Source organism: Nomascus leucogenys, chromosome 2 (genome assembly GCF_006542625.1).
Source record: "Nomascus leucogenys isolate Asia chromosome 2, Asia_NLE_v1, whole genome shotgun sequence".
In the NCBI taxonomy this organism is placed as follows: Eukaryota; Metazoa; Chordata; class Mammalia; order Primates; family Hylobatidae; genus Nomascus; species Nomascus leucogenys.
The window spans coordinates 88,936,517-88,963,948 of record NC_044382.1 but is presented as its reverse complement, the minus strand read 5'-3'; the positions used below and the strand labels follow the sequence as shown (position 1 = coordinate 88,963,948).

Below are 27,432 nucleotides of genomic sequence, written 5' to 3'. Positions count from 1 at the left end.
AATAGCTTTGTTCTGCTGTTGATGGAAAGAGTACAGAGTGCTGCATGCGTGGTCATTCTGTGCAGACAAGAAATGTTCCTTCTCTTTTCTGCTAAAACCCACAATGCTGTTGTTCACTAGGCAAAGCAGCTCCTCCAAAAGTAGATGTGATATATGAGTGGGCTGTGTTTCAGATGCTTGTGGCGGGGGTTATTCCACCTTTAAAAAGTTTAAAAGGTTGCTAGAGGGAGAAAAGTCAAGGATAGAAATGGCTAGTTAATCTGGATATATATTTCGCTGATAACTGAGCTTCCCTTTAACAGTAACCTTTTCACATTTAGCCTTTACTTCTGTGTTTACATTTTGTTAATGTTGAGTATAAAAATTCAATTCCATTGAGTTCAGCCATAGGCACATTGTAATCTTCCTTTTTGCTGAAACTAAATACTCCTGGGGGTGATCGCTTGTATAAATACAATGTCTTTCTGAGCACGTTGGCATTTTCTCTTACCTCCTTTAACAGCTTCTACTATTAGAAAGGGACCAACAGGGACACAGACCTTTTAGAGTCTATTTGCTCAGGGTCGTGCATCAAGCAATAAAATGTTTGTTGTTTTACAGGTGGGTGTTAAGATGATGGTTACATACATTCATTCTTGGCCTGTGTGACATAGTGACAGAGTCTCCTTGTTGTTGCAGAATGGACTGTGGTGACTTCTTTCTGGCCTTTCAATTTTATTGATTCCTAAGTTGTTCACTGAGTACCTACAATATAGGAAGCAGGCTGCATGGTGCAGTGGCTCACACCTATAATCCCAGCGCTTTGGGAGGCTGAGGCAGGAGGATCACTTGAACCCAGGTGTCTAAGACTGCAGTGAGCTAGGGGTATCTCCACTCCAGCCTAAGCAACAGAGTGAGACCCTGTCTTTTAAAAAACCAACTATGAAGATATTTGACAGAATAAAATCATATGTTTTTGTGGGTTACTGGGTACCAAATGAAAAAAAAATTTGCCGTTGGCCAGGCATTGGTGGCTCATGCCTGTAATCCCAGCACTTTGGGAGGCCAAGGTGGGTGGATCACCTGAGACCAGCCTGGCCAACATGGTGAAACTCCATATCTACTAAAAATACAAAAATTAGCCGGGTGTGGTGGTATGCGCCTGTAATCCCAGCTACTCGAGAGGCTGAGGCTGGAGAATTGCTTGAACCCAGGAGGTGGAGGTTGCAGTGAGCTGAGATCACGCCATTGCATTCCAGCCTGGGCAACAAGAGAGAAATTCTATCAAAAAAAAAAAAAAAAAAAAATTCCCTTTAGATAAAGTAGAGTTTGGATTTGCCATAAACCCTTCAATGGAAAAGATGGCAAAAATTCTTCTTAGCCTGCTGCATAGGGTTACCATACATAGGGCATTTCACAATATGGAATTTTCACCCTATCATATTTTCTCACTATTTCTAGCAGGTGTAAAGAATTCTTCTGAGTAGGCCCTTGAGTGAGAGATGATAAAATGTTGTCTCTTATAGGACTGAGGCACCTGGAGATTGGTAAGGGCTGGTCTGATATTCCCAAAAGATGTCAATTTTCAAAGTTGATAGCTGCTAAAAAAAAAATCTGTCTAAATACCAGCAACAAACATTGTTATTGAATGCGTAAACCACAAAACTGCAGTGTCTGGTGGGATGAGAACATATAAAACTGCAGCCCCTACAAAGTGGAGATGAGGATGACCAGTCTGCTCTGTGGGGTACTTCTGTAATCTGTAGGCGAGAGCACACTCTGTGGGCTGGGCCCCCTAGGATTTAGTTCCCCCGGGGTCCATGTGATTGATGTTTGCTGTAATTACTCACTGCAGCTCTTCGAGGTGTCAGCTTTAAGAACACTAAATTCAGGATCAGTAGGGACTGGGAATAAAAGGAATGCTGTAGGGGTGGGAGTTAGCCCAACTAGGGTTTTTTCAGATCTGGACTTCTGAAGAGTTTGTTTTCCTTCCTGACTCAGAGGAATGAAAGGTTGGAGGATGTTACAAAAAGGCCACATCGTCCGGGTGGGAACTGTCATTTGAACATAATTGCAGGAATGTCTAGGATTCTTGATAGAAATTGTAGGAAGCCAGACTATAGATAGTATGTAGGTTAAAGGGAGAAGAAGGCCAAGATTGCCTGGGGTTCACTCTTTCATAAAGTTGTAGAAGACTGGAAAGCTCCCCAGCTCCTCTCTTTCCCTTCCCCCTCCAGAGCCCCCAAGCCTCACCCCCAAATACTTGTTTCCTTTGGGGTATCTCTGTCCTGACTCTTGCAGCTGGGGTACTCTCTAGGAGTATGTTGTAATGTTTGTAGCCTCAGCTCAGAAGAAGGGCTCAACCCAAACCTACTCCCTGCCTTTCTGCCTGGCGCCGCCTTCTCTCCAGAGCCTCCTTCCATTGCACTGAGGAATCATTGCTGTGAAAGAACATCATAGCTTGGACCCCGTGTAAGCCCTCACCTTGGTCCACTTGCGGGAGTTCTCTGATGCCTCTTTTTATTTATTTAGATAAAAAAAATGTTTTAAGGCAAGTTCTCACTATGTTACCCAGGCTCGGTAAACTGTGCTGAAGGGATCCTCCTGCCTCAGCCTCCCAAGTAGCTGGGACTACAGGCATAACCGTGGCACCTGGCATTCTAATGGCTCTTTCTTTCCATTTTTTTTTTTTTTTTTTTTTGAGACAGAGTTTTGCTGTGTCACCCAGACTAGAGTGCAATGGCAGGATCTTGGCTCACTGCAACCTCTGCCTCCCGGGTTCAAGCGATTCTCCTGCCTCAGCCTCCTGAGTAGCTGGGATTATAGGCGCCCACCACCATGCCCAGCTAATTTTTGTATTTTCAGTAGAGACGGGGTCACCATGTTGGTCAGGCTGGTCTCAAACTCCAACCTCAGGTGATCCGCCTGCCTTGGCCTCCCAAAGTGCCGGGATTACAGGCATGAGCCGCCATGTCTGGCCCTGATGGCTCTTTCTATAGGCCCATCCCTCCACACCCCTTTAGTCTGGAACTTTGCTGTGACAAATCCTGGCCTCCACGAACTATTTCTTAATTCCTCCCTTGGTCTCTGGATTTTGATTGAAATTGTTATTCTGGGCCGGGCGTGGTGGCTCACGCTTGTAATCCCAGCACTTTGGGAGGCCGAGGTGGGCGGATCACGAGGTCAGGAGATCCAGACCACGGTGAAACCCCGTCTCTACTAAAAATACAAAAAATTAGCCGGGCGTGGTGGCGGGCGCCTGTAGTCCCAGCTACTCGGAGAGGCTGAGGCAGGAGAATGGCGTGAACCCGGGAGGCGGAGCTTGCAGTGAGCCGAATTGCGCCACTGCACTCCAGCCTGGGGGACAGAGCGAGACTCCGTCTCAAAAAAAAAAAAAAATTGTTATTCTGTTGTCTTCAACTTCAAACTGTCAACCTGGACAGGATCCCAGAGTTGATCAGGTCAGGCTCCTCATTGTACATGTAAGGAAGCATGGAGCCTATACCTGTAGCTCTCTACTCCCAACTTTGGGCAACCTTTCCTTGAGGCTCCTTTGCGGGAGTATTTAGGGACACTGGTGGATAGTCTCTTCTCGGCTCTTTTTCCTCAGATGGCTTGGTGTAATGTCCCCTGAGGGAGAAAGATAAACTAGATGACTTGTGTAATTATATTATTACAAGGCATTTGCACTATAAAGTTTCCTGGCCATTCCACTTTTATCTGTGTTTAAGAGAAAAAATAATTCTTAATATTGAACCATCTTTGAAAATATCCTTTTAAATATAAAACTGGAAAAAGTAAGAATCTTTATTCAATGTCAAACAACTTCCTAGTTTGAAGTGTGTTGGTTCGCAGGTTGGTGTGATAGCGTTGCCGAGGGGATTGTTTTACATTAAAAAAAGCTGGGAAGTCAAGGAAGAATATTTATTTTTTTGGTACATTCTGGGCCTTTAAGGGGGGTGGAGAAAGGAGGGGGGAGATTGGTATCTTCATTTTGGGAATTCTGCTCTGGCCTGCCTGCCAGCTAGAAATCTTCAAGTTAGAAATCTTCCACTCCGTGGCTGGACGCGGTGGCTCACGCCTGTAATCCCAGCACTTTAGGAGGGCGAGGCGGGCGGATCGCCTGAGGTCAGGAATTCAAGACCAGCCTGACTAAAATGGAGAAACCCCATCTGTACTAAAAATACAAAATTAGCCGGTCATGGTGGTGCATGCCTGTAACCCCAGCTACTTGGGAGGCTGAGAGGAGAATCGTTTGAACCCGGAAGACGGAGGTTGCGGTGAGCTGAGATCGAGCCATTGCACTCCAGCCTGGGCAACAAGAGTGAAACTCCGTCTCCAAAAAAGAAAAAAAGAAAAAGAAATCTTCCACCCCATGCCCCGGGTTCACAGAGAGGTCAGGTCTCCTTTGGGTTCTATAGCACAGGGGAGCACGACTGATCTTCCTCATTGCACAAAGGCTGGGAATAGTCATGGGATCTGTCCAGGGCCTGCCCTGTACGTTTGTCAGGGAGGCAGAATGTGTGATCTCCAGGAAAGTTTGGACATGTTATTTAGAGATTTTCTGTGGTCTAGTGGACTTTGGCCAGCTTCAAAAGCATCTGCAGTGCCAGTGTTGAGGGGCACCTGCATTGTGCATTCTTCTGCCAGTGTGAACGGGTTCTGGGCACTGTAGTGGTTCTGCAGGGAAACGGCGTGGCTTTTTTTTTTTTTTTTTTTGGCTGTCACCATGACTGCAGAGCACTGCTGGCATTTTGGCCGGGTTGGGGTGGGGTGGCAGCAGGCAGAGACAGTAAACACACTGTGGTGTGTTAGGCATTCTCCGTACCATAAAGCATTGTCTTAACCCAGTGCTGTAAGTCTCCCTCTATCCCCACGGGAAATACTGGGTTAAAGTCACCCTATCTTAGCACAGGAAGAGGTGAGGTTTATAGGTAACCCAGGAATTGTTTTATAGCAATTTATGCTGTGCTCACCAAACAGTGGTCTTTGTAATAGCCTGAATGCAGATAATAAGAATTTCCTAGGCTTTAAGAGCTTATAAAAAAAAAACTTTTCTTGATAATTCCAAGAAGAATGTTGTATGGAGAAAGGCTACAACTGAATAAAGATCTTGTTTTTTTCCTGCAACATCTGCCTCCTGGGTTCAAGCAATTCTCCTGCCTCAGCCTCCCAAGTAGCTGGGATTACAGGCGCCCCCAACCATGCCCGGCTAATTTTTATATTTTTAGTAGAGACTGGGTTTCACCATGTTGGCTAGGCTGGTCTCAAATTCCTGACCTCAGGTGATCCGCCTGCTTCAGCCTCCCAAAGTGTTGGGATTACAGATGTGAGCCACCATGCCCGGCAACTAAATAAAGATCTTAATGTAGGGTAACATCTACCTGTAGAAGTCACATGGCATTAATGATGCTCTGAATGTAGTTCTTTTTAAAAGTAAAAACAAAAACTTCCCCATGTTAGGCCTCTTTGATGGTGAAGTGGCAAAGGAGCCCAAATCAAGAGCTTTGTTTTCCGGAAATTATGTTAATCCAAAGAATTTGTAGAGTAGAATATTTACTCTGAGGCTTTGTTTTTCTTTTTGAGACAGAGTCTGACTTTCTCGCCCAGGCTAGAGTACAGTAGCGTGATCTCAGCTCACTGCAACCTCTGCCTCCTGAGTGTCAAGCGATTTTCCTGCCTCAGCCTTCTGAGCAGCTGGGATTACAGCTGCCGGCCACTACACCTGGCTAATTTTTGTATTTTTACTAGAGATGGGGTTCTGCCATGTTGGCCAGGCTGGTCTGGAACTCCTGACCTCAAGGGATCCACCTGCCTCAGCCTCCCAAAGTGCTGGGATTACAGGCGTGAACCACTGCACCTGGCCTATTCTGAGCCTCGTAAATAATGATTGTTACCTTTCAAATGAAAATTTCAGATACTGATCTCTTCTTAAAATTAAAAACTTATATTTTCCCCTGTGAAAACTATACATTGTACTAAATCAAAACTTGTATGCACAGGATATTTGCCACTCTTTTTTTTTTTTTTTTTTTTTTCAGACAGGGTCCCTCTGTCACTCAGGCTGAAGTGCACTGGTGTGATCATGCTCACTACAACCTCCCAGGCTCAATTTATTCTCCTGCTTCAGCCTCCCCAGTAGCTGGGACTGCAGGCATGTGCCACCACACCTGGCTAATTTTTGTATTTTTTGTAGAGACAGGGTTTTGCCATGTTGTCCAAGCTGGCTCGAACTCCTGGGCTCAAGTGATCTACCTGCCACAGCCTCCCAAAGTGCTGAGATTACAGGTGTGAGCCACCACACCCAGCCAGGCCACCGTTAAATGTTGGATTAGGTGTTGTGTTCCTTGGGTGCGCAGTCATTGGGAGATGTTTCTGCCTTCCTCTGACCGGGCACACAGTCAGGAGGTGGAGTGGCCGTGGGCCTGGATTAGCATCCATCAGTACAAAGCAGAAAGTGATGCTGTTGTAGTTGAGTGGACCACAAAGGAAACTGAACTTGGATCTCAGTGGGCTTCTGTATGAGGAAAGCTTTTTATTGTTTATCTCTGTCTCATTGATCTCTTCTCTCCTTGGGAAAGAGGATGAGACTGCGCAGTGTTGCCTCATGGGGTTCGCTGGATTGAGATGAGTGTTTGTCCCCGCCTTTCCAGGAGCAGACCAGGGTCTTGAGCACCAACACGCCCCGCCCATGTCGGGCCAGCGCAGAAGCTACATGCCGGCAGGATTGTTGCCTGTGTCACTGAGTCCCCAGTGCTTAGAATCGGGCCTGACACATAGTGGGCCCTCAGTACATATTTGCTAAATCAATCTGTAAAGTTAGCTGGAACCCTAAGTGTTGTATATATTTGCTTAAAATGTTCTGTGTTTTTGTTTTGTTGAGACGAGGTCTTGCTGTGTTGCTCAGGCTCTTCTCAAACTCCTGGCCTCAAGTGATCCTCCCACCCCTTCCTCTCAGAGTATTACAGGCATGAGCCACCACTTCTAGCCTGTTTTTTTTTTTTTTTTTCAGGAAAAATAAATTATTTTGCCCCATGCAAGGCAATTTGTCTAACATTTTACCTTTCTAGGTCTCGGGGAAGTGGCAGAATTTTTTATTACCTCGACTGCTACTCTTCCAAACAGCTAGCCTTGTTCTGCTATAGGCTATCACAGTAAATAACTGTGACTTTTGCTTTCATGCCCTTGCTTTCTGTTGCCATCTCTGGGCTCGTTGCTTTTGATTTCCTCTAAGCAAGACTAGTCAAAGGGAGGGAAAGATAAAGTGAAATTAGAAAACTATTGTAGCATTTGAGGGAGGAGAGGCAAAAAGCAATACTGAAAACCAAGATAACTTACTTCTCTACCTACAAACTTCTTTGCATAAAATGATCTATAGAATCAGCCAGCCAATTTTGGAATAAGGAGAGGTATTAAAATAGATTGCTTTGATTTAAGTCACCTGAACGGTAGGTTACATTGAGGCTCTTCTCGGAGCACTGGCCAGCCGGTTTTCCCCTTCATTCCGTGTGTTGTAATGTGTTAATACACCCAGCTGACTTTTTTGTCTGTTTCTTAGTTTGACATCAACAACAAGATCGAGTTCTGACGCTCTGCAGGGGCGATACGCAGCTCCTGAATTGGAAGTAAGTTCATTTCCTTTTCCTGTCCTGGTTCATCTCAGAAGATCCATTTCTCAGGAGGGCCTTTTGTGTTTGTGTCTTTATCAGTCTGCATTCCATGATCCTGTTTTTCTGCTGAGGAAAGATTTTTGCATAGAAAAATAAATGCTGGCTGGGTGTGGTGGCTCACGCCTGTAATCCCAGCACTTTGGGAGGCCGAGGCGGGTGGATCACCTGAGGTCAAGAGTTCAAGACCAGCTTGGCCAACATGGTGAAACCCCATCTCTACTAAAAATACAAAAATTAGCCAGGCGTGGTTGCTCACACCTGTAGTCCCAGCTACTTGGGAGGCTGAGACACGAGAATCACTTGAACCCTGGTGGCAGAGGTTGCAGTGAGCCAACATCATACCACTGCACTCCAGCCTGGGCAATAGAGTGAAACTTTGACTCAAAAAAATAAAAGAAAAGAAAAAAGAAAAATAAATGCTTTCCTGCTTTCCTTTGTATGCTATGGGATTAAAATGAATCAGTCCATTCTTGATTTTCTGTAAGAAAGCTGGCCTCGGGTGGCATCCTGCCACTCACCCCCAACCAGAGGCTCGGGTAACCTTGTCAGGCTGTACCCTGCGCTCTTCCCTTGCCATAATGGAGTCTTGCTGGGTTTTGTTTTAACTTCTGATCCATCCACCTGTTTCATACTTGTCTGTGCCCTCCATCCACAGCATGGCTGTGAGATTATGTAATAGCTGTTTGGAAGGAAGGAGAGAGGAAAGGGAAGGAGCCATATCTGCTCTGCCTGACGCTGTTGAACGTTGTAGATACATTAACTCATTTGTCAGTTCCATCAGGTGGGCGTTTTGTCAGGTAGAGTGTTACGAACAATACATACATTGGTTGCCTGCACATCCAAAGCCTCAAGGTGTTAAGCAGATGCCTATCAGTCAACAAAATGTCTGTTATTTTCTTAATTGTGCAAAAGTCTTTCTGGGGCTCTCATCTACCAACATCAGAAAGGTCTAATCAGATGGAGGCAGCCAGGGAAAGACTCAGCTGTGACCCAAGAATGAAAAGAGTCAGGGGTTCCAAAGATGGCCAAGACTTACAGCACTTGCTATGTCCCAGGCACTGTTCTAAGTTCTTCCTATGTGATTTCACTTAATCCTCATAAAAACCCAGTGACGTGCTATTACCTCCATTTTACAGAGGGGAAAACCAGAAGAGTTAAGTCATTTAAGCCTCACAGGTTTTGATTTGCCAGAACGTAAACCGTGTACTCTGGCCCCAGGGTCTGTGTTCTTGACCACTGCTGCCCAGGAGCTGAGCTGCTGTGCCCTGGTCCTTGCTGCTGACTGCGGGCAGCTGGTATCTGGCCACTGCCTGCGTTCTAATAGCTTTCCGTGGATGGAAAAGCCCTGGTGTCTGTCCAGATACGGGCACTTTACTCTGCAGCTGGGTGTCTGGGGATGGTCTCTCTTGCACCTGACCTGGATATAGTGAGCCATTATGAAGGGCTGTCAGTCTGCCAGCATCATTCACCAACTCTTTCTGTTGCCTAAAGGAGAAAATTGTGCTGAGTTTGAATAGGTTACTGCCTATTATAGAGAAGAGAATGGTCTGTAGAAGGGGTGTTTATTCTCACCATTGACTAGGTGACCACCTGCTGAGGTTGTATGGTTATGGTTTCAATGTCCCTATTGTGTACAGAGTTCAGGCTCAAAGAACAGCAAGTCTCCAAGTTAGATTTAAGAGAGGATGTTTTTCTTCTCAGTCCAAGGGAAAATAAAATGTCCGAGTGTTTCCTTCTGAACTGGAGAGCACGTGGGATGGAAGTTGGTTTGCTCTCCTGCATCACATTTCACAGGATACAACTCTGAAAGTGAGAGTTCATAGTTTCTTATGGTAACTTGAACTTCAAAAGAACTAAGACCTCAGCATACCGTGTCTTGGGCCCACTGAATGAATTAGTGGTTTTTAGACCATGGCACTTAATCCAAGCTCCTGTTAAGGCCAATACCTCTGTTAAAGGTTTCCTTGCCAAGCAGGGAAACTAGGGCTTGGCCTTGATATACAAATGAGATGAAGGCTCAAGCTCTCATATTCTCATCCTTGGCTCTCTGTTCTTTGTGGTTGAAATATCTTCAGCCACAAAGTGCTAAGGGCCCTGCACTTCCCAGGCTGTCTCAGTAGTCTGTTTACCAGAGTCCTTCTGAAATCACATACTTTTTTTTTTTTTTTGGAGACAGAGCCTCACTCTATCACCTAGGCTGGAGTGCAGTGGTGGGATCACAGCTTACTGCAGCCTCAAACTCATGGGCTTAAGCAGTCTTCCTCCCTCAGCCTCCCAAATAGCTGGGACTACACATAACCTGATTTTTAAAAATTAAGTTTATTGTTTTGAGTAGGTAAGAAATAATGGCCGGGCACAGTGGCTTACGGCTGTAATCCCAGCACTTTGGGAGGCCGAGGTGGGTGGATCACCTGAGGCCTGGAGTTCAAGACCAGCCTGACCAACATGGAAAAACCCCATCTCTACTAAAAATACAAAATTAGCCAGGCATGGTGGCACATGCCTGTAATCCCAGCTACTTGGGAGGCTGAGGCAGGATAATTGCTTGAACCCGGGAGGCAGAGGTTGCGGTGAGCCGAGATCGTGCCATTGCACTCCAGCCTGGGCAATAAGAGCAAAACTCCATCTCAAAAAAAAAAAAAAAAAAAAAAAGAAAAGAAATAATAAAAAATTTGCAAGGTACCAGAGATGCTTCAAAGGCAAGCATTCCCTCCATCCCTGCCCACAGCCCATGCAACAGCTTGATTTTTATAGGAAACACGGGTAGGCTGCTTCCAGATTCCTTCACTTTACTATTTCAGATCCTACCAGCTTCGCCAACCTCCTAGATACCACGTGTTACCTATTGTGAATCATGGATCTTGGTGTCCCCATCTTGCATTTGTCTGTTCCAGCTCTGTCACTAAACTAATTTGGTAACTTTGGCCAGTTAACCTGCCTGACCTCAGTTTCCTCAGCTGTACACAGGATAATAATAAGCCCAATGCAAAGGTCAAAGAGGATTTAATGAAATAACATTGAAAGCAAAGCACGAGAAGGGAGCACCAGGAGAGTGGGGCTTTTGTCACGTTCATTGGGTTTCACACTTGAGTTCTCCAGAAGCAGAGGCTGAGGTAGTTTGTTGCGTGGGATAGTTATTAAAAGTCAGCACATGTGGAGGGAGAAGGGGAAGGAGGCAAAATTGGGCAGAGGGTGAAGTTGAAGGACAGTGCAGCTGGACAAAGCCTCCCTAACCCCAGGGACCATAATTGCATGGCCTTTACCTTTGCTGTGATCAGCCATTCCATGGCAGTTACCCAGGAAGGGTAAAGGAGCTCCTGTCTTGAGGCTCTGCTGCCAGTATTCATGGTAGCAGGAGCGAGCGCCAAGTCCACGGATGAGGATCTCTGTGGCACATCTCCCTCCATGGGGTTTCCTGTCACCAACACGCAGCACACCTGGGAAAGAACAGTCCACATCTTTTGGAGGGATATGTGCAATTCAGGGCCTGGGAGATGGTTCAAATAATGGTTACTGCTGCCTTACTGAGGTGGACTAGAAATAGAACACAAGCCGCCTGACTGTTGCTTTTGCTTTCACAGATAGCTCGCTGTTGTTTTTGCTTCAGTCCTGGTGGAGAGGGTAAGCAGAGCAGTTTTATTCTTTGCATCTGTGTGGCACTGCAGTCCTATAGCTCTAATCTATAGTCATTTGGGATTCAGACAGAAGTAACTTGAATAATAAGGAGAAACTTTTATTCTAAAGCTGACTTACTACTTACACATTTTTCACATTTTTCCTGAAGGATAGCTGAGTTTTATTTGTGCTGGTATACTGTTAGGGAGAATCAGTCCAAATTTTGGTTTATATGTAAGTTAAATTATACAGTGAGATTTAGAGAATCAGAGAGCACATTTTTTAAGAAGGAATGATTTGGAAAATACCAAGAGGTCCTGACACCTTATTTTGGGGCCATTTCATTCCTTCACCTTACTTTCCTTCTTGGATTGGAGGATTCCAAGGGCTTGAGAACTAACTCTTGTTTTACTCTCACTTTCTGCTAAGCTTATAGTAAGTTTACGTCTTTAAGGGTTCTTAAGGGTTCTCTTTCTGTTAAAATAGATGTGGCAGGCCAGGCGCAGTGGCTTATGCCTATAATCCCAGCACTTTGGGAGGCCGAGGCGGGTGGATCACCTGAGGTCGGGAGTTTAAGACCAGCCTGGCCAACGTGGAAAAACCCTGTCTCTACTAAAAAACAATACAAAATCAGCTGGGTGTGGTGGCGCATGCCTGTAATCCCAACTACTCGGGAGGCTGAGGCAGGAGAATCGCTTGAACCTAGCAGGCGGAGGTTGCAGTGACCCAAGATCATGCCACTGCACTCCAGCCTGGACAAAAAGTGAAACTTCATCTCAAAAAATAAATAAATAAAAATAAATGTGGCATTAGGTAACTCTTCCTGTTACGGAAGTTGCTAGGCTGGAGTGGGGGTTTTGTGCTTAGGGCACAGATTGAAGTTGCCAGAGGGTACAGATGGCTTTCTGGCATCTTTTCTACTGACAGCCCTGTAGAATTAGCGAGCATGACTTTGCTGAATGGTAAACACACACATTCACTCATTGAGCCTGGGCTCCCTCTGTGCTTCACAGACACTGAAGAGCAGCAGCCGGGAAAGGAGGGACCACGGGTCATTTATGACGAAAAGAAAGGCACCGTCTACATCTACTCCTACTTCCACTTCGTGTTCTTCCTAGCTTCCCTGTATGTGATGATGACCGTCACCAACTGGTTCAAGTGAGTGGCCCATTTGCTTAGGTATTTTTGAAGCAAAGTCTTAAGAGTTAAGTACTGTTCGTGTTTGTTTGTTTGAGAAGGAGTCTCACTCTGTTGCCCAGGCTGGAGTGCACTGGCACAATCCTGGCTCACTGCAACCTCTGCCTCCCGGGTTCAAGCGATTCTCGTGCCACAGCCTCCCGAGTAGCTGGGATTACATGCACCCACCACCATGCCTAGCTAATTTTTATATTTTTAGTTGAGACGGGATTTCGCCATGTTGGCCAGGCTGGTCTTGAACTCCTGACCTCAAGTGATCCACCTGCCTTGGCCTCTCAAAGTGCTGGGATTACAAGCGAGTTCTGAGTTTTAACAGTGGACGGGTATGTTTTAACCCTGGAAACTGGTGATGCTTATGGCAACTTTAAGAAAATGGAAGGTTAGCTCTATGTGGACAGTCTGGAAAACGTGGTAATGGAGGAAAAATAGGAATTCCTAAGCATTCATCTGCCTTTCAGAAAGAGAAAATATCTCTTTTTTTCTACTTCAAATTTTGTGTATCTTTTTCCCCATTTTTCTTCATTTTCATTACAAAAATTGGAAACATCTTTTTTTAAAATACAAACTAAATGTGGAATTATGAAAAGTAACAGTGTGCTACCCCCCGCTTCTACTTCCCCCACACAGATAACCACTGCTAGGATGTGTATCCTTCTCCTTTTCTCTGCATTTATAAACTTATGTAATTTTTTTTTTTTTTTTTTAGTTGGAGTCTTGCTCTGTCACCCAGGCCGGAGTGCAGTGGCGCAATCTCGGCTCACTGCAACCTCCGCCCCCGGGTTCAAGTGATTCTCCTGCCTCAGCCTTTTCAGTAGCTGGGATTACAGGTGCTGCCACCACACTGGCTAATTTTTTTTTTATTATTTTTAGTAGAGACGGAGTTTCACCATATTGGCTAGGCTGTTCTCAAACTCCTGACCTTGTGATCCACCTGCCTCAGCCTCCCAAAGTGCTGAGATTATAGGCATGAGCCACCGTGTCCAGCTGATTTTTTTTTTTTAACATAAATGTCATGTTTTCCCCTGGAGGCTTTGTTTTTTTAACTTGGCAGTACAAGATTGACCTGGCCTTCCCTGGCACTGCACAGAGGTTCATACTTTTTCTACAGGTCCACAGCTTTGGTTGTATCATAATTTTTTTGACCGCTAAGTTAAGCTTAGACATGTAGGCTCATTGTGCTTCCTTTTATCATTCATTCAACAGATGTGCAAGTGGCTCCTATGTGCCACACGGTTCTATGAGGCAGGGTTTATAGTCCAGCGGGAGAGACAGACTATGACGCAAGTCAAATATGGTGTGTTAGATGGTGATGAGTACTGGGGAGAAAAATAAAATTAGGAGAGGGGATTGGGGTAGGGGTGGTGGGAGTGGTGGTTTCAAGCACAGTGATTGGAGAGATTCTTTCTTAAGGAGGAGAAGAGAAGGGAGCTTTAATGCTTCCCAGTGATGCTTTGGGAACTCCTGGAATTTTTGGCTTGGGAAGCTTAAGAAAAAATGGAGAAGGCTATAATTAAAAAGGCAGATAATAACAAATGTCGAGGAAGTGGAGAAATTGGAACCCTCTTACATTGCTGGTTTGAATGTGAAATCTGCTTTGGAAAAGAGTTTGGCATCTCCTTAAACAATTAAACATTGAGTTACAATGTAATCCAGCTCTTCCACTACTCCTGAGCGTATACCTAAGACAAAAAGAAAACTAGGTCCACAAAACTTACACAGCGGTGTTTATACATCATTGGTGATAATCAAAAAGGGGAAACATCCCAAATGACCATCGGCTGGTGACTGCCTAAACAAAATGTGCTCTATCCATACAATAAGATACTATTTAGCAGTAAAAAGGAATGAAGGACTGACACATGCTGCCACGTGGCTGAGCCTTGGAAATGGTATGCCAGGCAAAAAAGCCACACACAAGAGACCATGTGATTCCTTTTATATCAACTCTCCAGAATAGGCAAATCCATAGAGGCAGAAAGTAGATTGGTGAATGCAGGGGGTGGGCTGGGGGGGCCATAGGGAAGGGGAGAGCACCTAGGGGTGCATGATTTCTTTTGGGGGTGATGAGAATGTTTGGAAATGGGTAGTGTTGATGGTAGCACAAGTCTGTATATGAATACATTAAAAGCCATTGAATTATACATTATAAATAGATGTGAATTAGTGAATTGTATCTCAATATATTCCTGCTTTGACCGCGGCTGGGTCTCTTGTTTCCACAGCTACGAAAGTGCCAACATTGAGAGCTTCTTCAGCGGGAGCTGGTCCATCTTCTGGGTCAAGATGGCCTCCTGCTGGATATGTGTGCTGTTGTACCTGTGTACGCTGGTCGCCCCCCTCTGCTGCCCCACCCGGGAGTTCTCTGTGTGACGATATTGGCGGTCCCCTGGGCTTTGTGGGCCTACAGCCTGGAAAGTGCCATCTTTTGAACAGTGTCCCCAGGGGTTAAGCAGGGACTGGCGCCCTGTGCCTGAGTGGGTCTGAAAAGGCTTTGAGAGAAAAAAAAAAAAAAAAAAAAATCTCCTGATTAGCTTTTTACTTTGGAAATTCAAAAAGAAACTACCGGTTTGTCCCAAAGGAATTGAAATTTTCAACCAAACGGATCATGGTTGAAATATCTTACCCCTAGGAACTGGATACCAGTTATGTTGACTTCCTTCTGCATGTTTTTGCCAAAACAGAATTTGGGGCACAGCATCTTTTCACAGGGATAAAAATACTTTGTGTGGCCAGCCATTCTCATCCTTGGAATAGAAAAACATGCCAAAATCTTGAGTCCCCAGCCCGTAACAGAATCCAGACCCCTCTCACTCACTTCCGCCTCTTCAGAGCCTTATCCCCAGGGGGCTTTGAGGACAGGACTCAGCCTGCAGGGCCCCTGGTATTTATAGGGTCCAAGAGGAGGCACCTGCTTTTCAACTGCACCCTCAGTGCTGCCTCTTCATGGCCCCTAAACGTTTCCCTTTGAGGTTGTGATGCTGGAAATCACAGACTTCACTCTCTGCCTGCACCCTTCCCCGAGGTCTCATCTTTTCTGGGTCCCACATCTTTGTAATAATGTGAAAAAGCACAATTTGCCTGGTCACCCCCCACGTGGTTCCCCACCTTATTATCACTACCTGACCCGAGTTACTGCAATAAGTACGGCGCTTATTTATGGTGTTATTCACATGATTATAGAACAAGATTCATGTTTTCTTTGCCTAAGCAATGGAGGGCTATCATTCTTACTTGTTTGTGCTGTTGATAATGATAATACTTTTAGGACCTTAACTGAAAAGCTGCTTCGTGTTGAAGCCTGCTGCATGCACTGCTCTTTCAGTTGTTGAGGTCAGCCCCTCAAGTTTTTCTCCAACTTGAGGCCTTTGAAACTGTAAAAGCGGAAGACGTTTTGTGTTCTGGATCTGTAATGTGACCATACCGCTCAGGTTCATTCTGGCATCCTTGGAGTAGATTTGCTAACGTGAGAATTTCTGAGGTGAGGATCTCAGACACACTGACCAGAAGAAGCTTGTTAGGCAATGTGTGGGAGTGGCCGAATATACTTAAAAAGAGGTGGGCAGAGGCAGGCGGATCACTTGAGGTCAGGAGTTCCAAGACCAGCCTGGCTAACACGGTGAAACCCTGTCTCTACTAAAAATAGAAAAATTAGCCGGGCATGGTAGCGTGTGCCTGTAATGCCAGCTACTCGGAGGCTGAGGCATGAGAGTCACTTGAACCCGGGAGGCGGAGGTTGCAGTGAGCTGAGATCACACTGCACAGGAATTTCCAAAACACATACTTGCAAAGTAATACAGAAACATGACTTTCGGCAGCTACCCGAGATGATGCCTATTTTCAGTGTTGATGTTCTCAGGCAGGAAAAGGTTTACTTGGTGGAAACTCCTGTTAGAATTTCATTCGGGGTAGAAAGAATCTTCTCAAGCTCTCTGGTAGTGAGGATCTAAGAATAAAAGGCTCAGCCTAGTCATTTTTTTCTGTGCCCTACTGTATGAGTTGGGCAGAATTGAGTGCCACCTAAGCTGGGCTTCTGTGTGCCAAAATGCTGGTGGGTGAAATTAGTGAAATTCTTTCTATTCATTCCTTTGCCCTTCTCCCAAGAAATCCCATGGGGAAACAAATTACAGGGGATGAATTCCTTTAGAACTTTCCCTACTTAGAGTGTTTGAGATTCAGTTTCAAAAGGCACTCCATCTGTGTGTGTGGTTTAGAGAGCCTTGTTTTGTAAATTCCATTAAATTTCCTTTGGTAGGGCAGGAGCTCCGTACTCGGCAGTTAAAAGATTCATCCGGAGTCGCAAAATGAAAAGCCGTGTGCTAACCCGAGGAACCAGTTAGGGGACAGGAGCTCCGTAGGCCAGGAATGGGCTCAGGGAGTGGGGCTGCATGTCACACACAGTAGCTGTGTTGCAGTGGCCTAGGGCCTTGGGGGTTGTCTTTAGGAAACACCCTCAGGGGAAGCAGGTAAAGTGCCTGGGCAGTATTGTGACTAGTTTCATTGTTTTCCTCCCGCCGAGGTCTAGCAGAGCCCTTGCTTTGTCTTGGCTTCTTCGCGGCTGGGTCTGGCTGCCAGCTGGTGTGATTTGAGAAACTGACCTTAACGCCCAGTCAAGGTTGAGCTGACAAGGCCTTGGATTCCTTGGCTGGCCGTGGTTGGCCCTTTCCTCTGCAGAAAGCAGCTCAGGGAAGCCCAAGCAAGGGAGTGTGGCCGGTAGAAGGCCCTTGTCGCTTCCTTCTGGAGCCACCCCACGTTTTCCAGATGCATGAGTCTGGTTTGTGACATCCCGTTCCCTTCTGCCGGTTGGTCTGATGCAAGAGGAAGAGTTACAGTTGCTTTTAATTTTATTCTCAGCTGAAAGTGTTAGCACGTGTATCTGGATGAACAAAAGAGATATGGATGTATCTGAGGACTGAGGGACTATCAATGCAAAGTTAATGTTAATGGTTATTAATTGTGATGTACAATACTCGGGTGGGGAGTCAACATTTCTGGATTTAAAGAATCTACAGTTTTGTGCAATTGTGATTTGAGAAACTGGAAACATTGTGCCAATGGCTTTGAGTTGCTGTAACAATGGTGTTAATTTGGTTAATTCACTCACTGATACCTTTTAAAAATAATAGACATTTGCTTCCTACACCTTTTTGTACATGACCTGAAGAGTATATTCCCAGAAGCTGCTGGTCAGACACATTTAGGGATGACAGTTGAAGAGGACTTTTTTAAAGCTGCATGTGAATATTTCCTCTGTGTCATTTGTCTGATGTAGAAAAGTTTTCCCCTCATTTTTGTGAGTAAAAACACTAAGTGGGTGGCAGGGGGGTGGGGGTTCTTACGGGGGTGTCATACTGAGGCATGTTACCTGACTGGAGACTAGAGACTATTTCCATTATAAGCCTTCAGAAACCCAACCACGTCTTTACTGGGTCTAGCTTTTTAAATACTGATTGGTTAGTTTTATTTTTGCCCACAGTTTCTTGGGCAAAAAGTTTCTTCATTTTGTCTGAAAAAGAAATTATTTGCCAGAGGTATTTGGAGCCTCTTAGAAGGGGAGATAGATAGAGTGGGGGTGGGTTGTGGGGAAGGTGGAGTTATTGGGGTTTTGGGGTTCTGTTTCCATACAACATTGTTTATTTCCGATTCTTCAGAAGATTATTGCGAATAACCTCAGTGTAATGTTAATTTCCCGCCCCCCATGCCAAAATTGTCACCCTCAGCCTTTTTTTTTGGAGACGGGCTCACTCTTGTCAGCCATGCTGGAGTGCAGTGACATGATCTTGACTCATGGCAGGCTTGACTTCCTGGGCTCAAGGACCACCTCCCAAGTAGCTGAGACCACAGGTTTGCCCCATCACACCTGGCCAATTTTTATTTTTTTGTGGAGATGGGGTTGTCCAGGCTGGTCTCAAACTCCTGAGCTCAAGCAATGTGCCCGCCTTGGCTTCCCAAAGTGCTGGGATTATAGGCGTAAACCACTGCACGCAGCCTACCCTCTGCCTTTTTAAGATGATGTATTTATTTAATTTTTGCCATCATTGGTGCTTCACCTTCCTGCGAAGGAAATTCCAGAGCCTGTATTTAAGCTACCTAGGCTTTTACGCTCCCTTTATTGCCTTTCTAAATAGTGTCTCATTTGGTGTACTCTAGTATACTATACCTCTTGGAAGTGAAAGAGGGCCCAACCTACAACTAAGAAGGGACAAACCTTGAACTAAGTAAGACCTTACACACCCAGAAAGAACACTGGGCCCTCCTTCAGGGACAATGCAGTAGCCACTTGGCTTGTGGAATTTTCTGAAGGCTATTTCCTGTAACTTGCTAGTTAACTTAGTTTTGCATTTCAGGCAGAGGTGTGCTCTGTAATGTTGGGCCTTTGACTTCACAGTACTGGAGAGCTGTTCACACAGATGTTTAGAACTTTCTCTCTCTCTCTCTTCTTCCTCAACAAATCTTTCACAGAGGCAGTCATTTTGAAAGGTTGAAATATTTGGCCTTTACCAAAGAGCTTTTTTTTTCCTTAAGCAAAACCCTTTCAGAAAGAAACAAATGGGGAAGGACAGATTAAGAATGCATATGTCCCAATCCACTTCTATAGGAGTTTAATCATATTCACATGAGTAAAATGATGGAAGAACTCTTTAAGGTAATCCTTTGGGATAAAGGATCCTGGGAAGTTCTCTCAGGTAAAGAAAGCTTACAGCAGATGTGTAATATATGTCTTGAGAGCTATTTATAAGAAATTTAAGAGGATTGTTTTGTTTTCCTTTATTAAAGATTTAAGCCTTTTTTACTTTGCAAAAAAGAAAACTACGAAAGTTTTATAGATATAACTTTGCTAATTTTTTAAACTTTTCTGAAACAGTTAGCTGTAGCCAAATTATGTGGTTACGTTTTGCTACATTAGAATTTGAAAATGCAATATGTGTGGTAAATCTACTGTTTGAAATTTATAATCGTCTCTGATTAGAATTTTGGTAACTTTTGAAAGTTATTTTCCCCCTTTAGTCATGGATTTCTATTTGTTTTTTAATGTTAATTTTTCTATAAAGCATCTGAATTGACTAGGCTTTTCCTATGTAAAAAACTCAAAACTTGTTAACTCTGTACTTTAATAAAATTTAAAATTAAAACTATGTTGTTTTTTCTCTTCTGCTAGATACATATATAATTAAAATACTCAAGTTAGTTGTTTTGCAGAGATGTTGCCCTCAGATGTTAATCAGGTCTCTCAAGTTCCATGGAGTCTATGCTGATCCTTTAATTGACAAATAAAAGATATATATCTGTGGTGTGCAACATGATGTTTTGAAATATGTATATGTTCAGGAATAGCCAAATCATGCTAATTAGCCTATGCATTACCTCGTTTTTGTGCTGAGAACATTTAAAATCTACTCGCAGTAATTTTTTTTCTTTTTTCTTTTTTTTGAGACAGAGTCTCGCTCTCACCCAGGCTGGGGTGCAGTGGTACCATCTCGGCTCACTGCAACCACCGCCTCCCAGGCTCAAGCGATTCTCCTGCCTCACCCTCCCGAGTAGCTGGGATTACAGGCATGTGCCACCATGACCAGGTAATTTTTGTGTTTTTAGTAGAGATGGGTTTCGCCATGTTGGCCAGGCTGGTCTTGAACTCCTAACTACAGGTAATCTGCCCACCTCAGTCTCCCGAAGTGCTGGGATTACAGACATGAGCCACTGCGCCTGGCCTACTCAGAATTTTTAAGGTACAGTGCAAGGTTCCTAGCTCTAGTCACGACCATGTTACACCGTAGATCTCCTGAACTTATTTCTTCTGGCTGATAGTGTTCTTTGACCAACATCACCCTGAACTCCCCCTCACCCAATCCCCCACTTCCAGCCCCTAGTAACCACCTTTACACTGCATCTCTTAAGTCACACTTAGGAAGTTTGACTTTTTAAGATTTCATGGATCAGTAAGATCAAGAAGCATTTGTCTTTTTGTGCCTGGCTTATTTCACTTAACCGTGTCCTCTAGGTTCCTCCAAGTTGTCGCACGTTGCAGGAGTTCCTTCTTTTTGAGGCTGAACTTTTTAATTCTATTGTGTATATATACCACGTTTCTTTTCCTTTTTTTCTTTTTTTTTGAGACAGAGTCTCACTCTGTCACCCAGGCTGGAGTACAGTGGTGTGATCATGGCTTATTTTGGCCTTGACTTCTTGGACTCAAGCAATCCTCCTGCCTCAGCCTCCCGAGCAGCTGGGACCACAGGCTGCAACACCAAGCCTGACTAATTTTTGTATTTTTTGTAGAGATAAGGTCTCACTGTGTTGCCCAGGTTGGTCTTAAACTCCTGACCTCAAGCAATCATCCTGCCTCAGCCTCCCAAAGTGCTGGGATTACAGACGTGAGCCACTGCGCTCAGCTCAATTTTTTTTTAGTTAGAGTCTTGCTCTGTCACCCAAGCTGGAGTGCAATGGCATGATCTCGGCTCAGTGCAACCTCTGCCTCCCGGGTTCAAGGCAATTTTCCTGCCTCAGCCTCCCGAGTGGCAGCTGGGACTATAGGTGGCCACCACCACACCTGGCTAGTTTTTGTGTTTTTAGTAGAGACAGGGTTTCACCATGTTGACCAGGCTGGTCTCGAACTCCTGACCTCATGATCCGCCCACCTTGGCCTCCCAAAGTGCTGGGATTACAGGCTTGAGCCCCTGTGCCTTGCCACATTTTCTTTATATTCATTTGTGGACACTTGGGTTGATTCTGTATCTTGGCCATTGTGAATAATGCTACAGTGAACATACGGGTGTGGATATGTCTTTGACATACTGATGTCATTCCCTTTGGATATATACCCATTAGTGGGATTGCTGGATCGTATGGTAGTTCTACTTTCAGGTTTTTGGGTTTTTTTTTTTTTTTTTTTTGAGACAGGGTCTCTGTCACCCCAGCTGGAGTGCAGTGGCACGATGTCAGTTCACTGCAACCTCTGTCAGCCTCCAGGTTCAAGTGATTCTCTCATCTCAGCCTCATGAGTAGCTGGGGTTACAGGTGCGTGTCACAATGCCTGGCTAATTTTTGTATTTTGGGGGGTAGAGATGGTTTCACTATGTTGGCCAGGCTGGTCTGGAACTCCTGACCTCAAGTGATGTGCCTGCCTCAGCCTCCCAAAGTGCTGGGATTACAGGCACAAGCCACTGCACCCAGCCTGACTTGAGCACTTACATCTGTTGGCCATTTGCATGTCTTTTGAGAAATACCTATTCAGGTCCTTTGTCAACTTTTTAAGTGGGTTGTTTTCTTGCTATTCAGCAGTTTTGAGTTTTTTATATATCTTGAATATTAACCCCTTATCAGATGTTAAGTTTGCGAGCATTTTCTCCGATGCTGTAGGTTGTCTCCTAACTTTGTTGTTTCCTTTGCTGTGCAGAAGCTTTTTAGTTTGATATAATCTTGTTTGTCTACATTTTTGTTGCCTAGTTTTAGTTTCAGGTTTTAACAGCTAAGTCTTTAATTCGTTGTAGGTTGATTTTTGAATATGGTATGGAATAAAGGTCTAATTTCATTCTTCAACATGTGGATATCCAGTTTTCCCAGCACCATTTATTAAAAAGATACTCCTTCTCCCATTGTTGTGCTAATTGTTGAGAATATAAACATGAAACCCCAAGCTTGTCTTCTTCCTCTGAAAGCTCCTGTGAGTGCACTTCCTTTTTCCTGCCCTTATGCTAGTGACACCCTGTCCTGATATATGAGAATTAGAGTAAAGCATTTTTTTGTTTTTTTGAGATGAGGTCTCTTGCCTAGGCTGGAGTGTAGTGGTGTGATCATAGCTCACTGCAGCCTCCAACTCCTGAGCTCAAGCGATTGTTTCACCTCAGCCTCCCGAGGGCTTGGGTCTACAACTCCTACTCTCAAGTGAGTCTTCTCTCTTAGCCTCCCAAAGTGCTGGGATTACAGGTGTGAGCCACTACACCAGGCGCTTAACCATTTTTAGGTGTACAGTTCAGTAGTATGAAGTGCATAGTACATTCACATTGTTTTGCAGCCAATCTCCAGAACTCTTTTCAATTTGCAAAACGACTCATTAAGGAACTCCCTGTTCCCCGCTTCCCCTCTCCTGTGGCAACCATCATCCTACTTCTGACTCTGAATTCATCATTTACTTTTTTTTTTTTCCCTCTGCTTGTTCCCACATAGATACTGATAGTCTTCAGCTCTTCCAGCTTTTGATTTTTGATTGTGCTATCTAGTTGCTATTTTTATATAGCAATTCAGGAAGATCCAAAAACTATGCTTCTACCATTGCCCCCGTCTCTTCCATTCACACTTGAACTTGCCACAATAAAGCTTTCACACACTTAAATTGAAAACTGTTTTTCAGTCATGGGTGACTTCCATGTTGCCACGTCCATCGTCCTTACTTTACTTGACCTATCAGAAGCACTGGACACTATGAACTGTTTAAACTGCACTGCAAACCTTTTTCAGATTTCATACACTCATCTTTACTTTCTGAAAGAGATTCTCTATTGTAGTTATCTTTTTCCTCCTCACATTGTACAAGGAATGCGGGAGGCAACTTGTCTTTTTAGTTCTTAGGTCTCTGCACCCACAGAGCCATCCCTGTGGAGCCTTATCCACACACAAGTGGACCTGATTTACTTCCTAACTCCACCTTCTGGGTTGGCCTTCCTTTACTATTTGAAAAAGCGTGATTGGGCCTGGCGTGGTGACTCGTGCCTGTAATCCCAACACTTTGGGAGGCTGAGGTGGGCGGATCACTTGAGGCCGGGAGTTCAAGACCAGCCTGGGCAACATGGTGAAACCCCGTCTCTACAAAAAATACAAAAATTAGCCAGGCTCGGTGGCACGTGCCTATAGTCCTAGCTACTCCAGGGAGGCAGAGGTTACAGTGAGTTGTGATTGTGCCACTGCGCTCCAGCCTGGGCAACAGAGGAGACCCTATCTCAACAACAACATAAACCCTGATTTGCAGCCAAATAGTTTCCTCAGCCTATTTCCTGCCAGTAAATGGTTGGGAGCCCAGTGGCTTTGTTTTGAACTGTCTTTGTCCATTTTAGTCCAAACTAGTGGTGCTTGTGTTAGTTCAGTTCTCTTAAAAACATTGTGAGTTTTCTGTGGATTTTATTGGGATTCACTGTGTTAGATAAAAACCATCTCCACCAATCTTTTTAAGATACACTCCCTCTCTGGGGTGCAAGAGATACACTTCCTCTCTGGGGTGCAAGTCAGGGTGCTGTGTGAGAACACACTTGTTCTTTCAGAAGTCTGTTTGCCTAATTAACCATGAGGGTTTGAGAAGCACTTCCTTACATCTTTCCAGGATTTTAACAAAGGGCCTTATGTTGACCAGAGGCCACGTTTTACTTGTGGCATTGAAACCACCTTTGCAAAAATTATAACTGAGAGGATTATGACAATGAAAGAGATGTGACCTAACTTACTGATTTGTTCCTAACCTCCAAGCTGTCCTTGTTCATTCCCGGGTGTAGGCTGAACTAATTTTGGAAGGAACTTAGTTTATAGTTTAACTTTGTTTTGTTTTGTTTTGAGACAGAGTCTCACTCTATCACCCAGGCTGGAGTGCAGTGGCCCCATCTTGGCTCACTGCAATCTCCACCTCCCGGGTTCAAGCGATTCTCCTGCGTCAGCCTCCTGAGTAGCTGGGACTACAGGTGCACGCCACCACACCAGACTAATTTTTGTATTTTTAGTAGAGACAGGGTTTCACCATGTTGGCCAGGCTGGTCTTGAACTCCTGATCTCAAATGATCTGCCTGCCTCAGCCTCCCAGCGTGCTGGGATTACAGGTGTGAGCCACCACACCCGGCCTATAGTTTAATTTTGAAACAAAGATGGTACCAACCCTTTCCCTGAACAAACCCCCTTTTAGTTTGGGAACTATAAACTGCCTTTGCAGGACTAACAAATTAGCAACAAGATTAGAAATTGTGGTTTAGGAGTCATGCAGCTGGAGGTGGCAAGATTCTAAACCCCTCCAAATTGCCCCTCCAGATAACAGATATTTTGCAGACCCTGCACTCGATGGATCAGCTGTCCCTAACCAGATTGACAAATTGGTTCATCTGGTCTTGTGGCCCCCACCCAGGAACTGACTCAGCACAAGAGGACAGCTTCAACTCCCTATGATTTCATCTCTGACCTAACGAATCAGTAGTCCCCAGTTTCTGACCCCCTGCCCACCAAATTATCCTTAAAAACCCCATCCCAAGTCTTTAGGGAGACTGATTTGAGTAATAATACAACTCCAGTCTCCCGTACAGATGACTGTGTGTGGATTAAACTCTTTATTGTAATTCCCCTGTCTTAAATTGAGTCTGTCTAGGCAGTGGGCAAGGAGAATTCGTTGGGCGGTTACAGCATCTTAGATTTGTTCTTTGCCTCCAAGTTTTATTTTGCTTTTAGAACACGCTGCTAACTGACTCAAGACAGTCTTGGGCCCTCTATATTCTTCTAAAATTTGCTTGAAAGGTGAACATTTTCCTCTTTAGTTTATCTCTTTCTGTACTTTATCAACTATTACAAGCCACTTGGCATTTTCAGCATTCTGCATGAAAATGTCCTTAGCCAGTTCATGAACACATGTACCGTCTTCCACATTGCTACAAGTGACAGTGTAATTGAGCTGCCAGTATGTAACTCAGGCCCCCTTTTCTCTAGCCCACAAGAGCAAGAGCAAGTTTTTCCTTCCTGTTTTAGGCTAGCATTAGGCCTTTCTTGCATTGCTCTAAAGGAATACCCGAGACTGGATAATTTATAGAGAAAAGGGGTTTATTTGGCTCATAGTTCTGCAGGCAGTATAAGCATTGGTACTGGCATCCGCTCGGCTTCTTGAGAGGCCTCAGTGAGCTTTTACTTATGGTGGAAGGTGAAGTGGGAGCAGCCACGTCACATGGCAAGAACAGGAGCAGGTGGGGAGAGATGCCACACACAACCAGATCTCATGAGAACTTACTGTTGTGAAGATAGCACCAAGCCATGAGGGATCTGCAACCATGACACCTCCCACCAGGCCCCACCTCCAACGCTGAGGATTACATTTCAACATGAGATTTGGGAGGGACAAATATCAAACCATATGAAGACTCCACCAACAGCCTTCTCACTGCTCTTCAGTCTTCTATGTGCTACTTGGTCCGAAACATGTAGCAATTGGCTTTAGGTTTTCATTCCAGTAGTATTTCATGTTCTGGTGCCAATTTTTATTCCAGTCCCCTATTGCTGTGTAATGTCAACCTGAAAGAAAGAACTAAGGGCCAGGCATGGTGGCTCACACCTGTAATCCCAGCACTTTGGGAGGCCAAGGTAGGAGGATCACTTGATCCCCAAGGTTCGAGACCAGCCTGAGCAACATAATGAGACCTTGACTCTCCAAAAATTTAAAAAGTAGCCAGGCATGGTGGAAAAAAAAAAAAAAAAAAAGAACTAAGGCAAATGCATGTAGGTAAGGAGTTTATTTGGGCCACATTTGAGGACTGCAACCTGGGAAGCACTTATATACCAAGTCCAGGAGGTGCTCCAAGTTGGGGTGGTTACAAGCAGATTTTAAGGAACAAAATGAGGAGATACAACAAGGTGGTCTCAGCATGTTCATATAGAAATACCATTAGTTAACAGAAATAAGCTAACAGATGATTAGCTAAGGAGTACAGCGCTTCTTGGAATAGTCATCACTTTGTGATTAACCCAGACAGACCTGGAGTTCTTTACAGAAGCAGGAGGGGGTCTAGGAATTTCAGGAGAGTGACTGGGGTCTCGTGCCTACTCCCCTGAGGCCTGTACTATTTAGGTCATCTCTATTTGTCTCTTTTGTCATCAGTAACAAATCACACTGAAACTTAATGGTTTAAAACAACAATTGCTATTATTTGCTCATGGTTTGGGAGTGAAAAATTTGTGCAGAGCATGTTGAACATGGTTCTTCTCTGTTATCTGGTGTCTCCAGCTTCAACTGGCTGGCTTGAAAGCTGGGGGCTGGCAGAAATGCTCAACTAGGCCGAAATGGCTGGGCCTTGGCGCTCTTCTACATGTCTTTCTCCACATGCCTTCTGGGTTCCAAGAAGGAGCATTTCAAGAGGTGAAAGGAAGGCTTCTAAAACAGTTCCTAAGGCCCAGCGTGGAATTTACAGTATTACAGAATCTAGTTACAGAACTAGATTCTGTTGGTCAGAATTGGTTTAGGGTCAGCCCAAATTCAAGGAAAAGGGAAAGAGACTCCACCTCTTCTTAGGACAGTGGCAAGATCACATTGCAAAAGACTATGTGAGGTGTGAGATATTTCTGCTGCCATCTTTGGAAACACAGTTTACCACACCCTCAAAATGGCTTCCCGTCTCCCTTGAAGTAAAAGCCAAAGTCTTTACAGTGGTCTACAAAACCCTGCATGACCCATTCCCTATCCCTGCCTCAACTACCCTTTGCCCACTCTGTTCCAGCATTACTGGCTTCCTTGCTGGTGTTCAAATCCAGGAGCTGTGCTCCTCCTTTCCCCTCTCCCCTGCAGGCTGTCTGCACATACTCTTTCCCATACTGGAATCCTTCTCCCTTGGATAGCACTTGGCCCATTCTGTCACCGTATCAGTCTGTTCTCACGCTGCTAATGAAGACATACCCAAGACTGGGTAATTTATAAATGAAAGAGGTTTAATTGACTCACAGCTCCACATGGCTGGGGAGGCCTCAGAATCATTGCTGAAGGCCAACGAGGAGCAAAGTCACGTCTTACGTGGTGGCAGGCAAGAGAGTGTGTGCAAGGGATCTACCATTTATAAAACCGTCAGATCTCGTGAGACTTATTTACGACCATGAGAACAGCATGGGAGAGACCCAGCCTGATGATTCAGTTACCTCTCACCGGGTCCCTCCCATGACACATGGGAATTATGGGAGCTACAATTCAAGATGAGATTTGGGTAGGGACACAGCCAAACCATATCAGTCACCATCCTCACACTCTTCCTCAAATATG

General features: G+C 44.8%; 1 protein-coding gene across 2 annotated transcripts in view; it reads left to right on the top strand.

Moving 5' to 3' along the window:
* The window catches only part of SERINC5 (serine incorporator 5), a 150,547-nt gene that overhangs the window by 102,604 nt on the left and 20,511 nt on the right, over nt 1–27,432 (top strand). The window contains exons 9-12 of one of the 2 annotated variants that reach the window (XM_003261521.4): nt 7,538–7,604; nt 11,231–11,270; nt 12,278–12,422; nt 14,684–19,591. In XM_003261521.4, the coding sequence (XP_003261569.1) occupies nt 7,538–7,604; nt 11,231–11,270; nt 12,278–12,422; nt 14,684–14,831 (400 nt within the window). In that variant the 3' untranslated portion in view covers nt 14,832–19,591. Of the gene's footprint in view, nt 1–7,537; nt 7,605–11,230; nt 11,271–12,277; nt 12,423–14,683; nt 19,592–27,432 lie in introns of those variants that run through there. The other variant, XR_001115402.2, reaches the window with a different exon arrangement.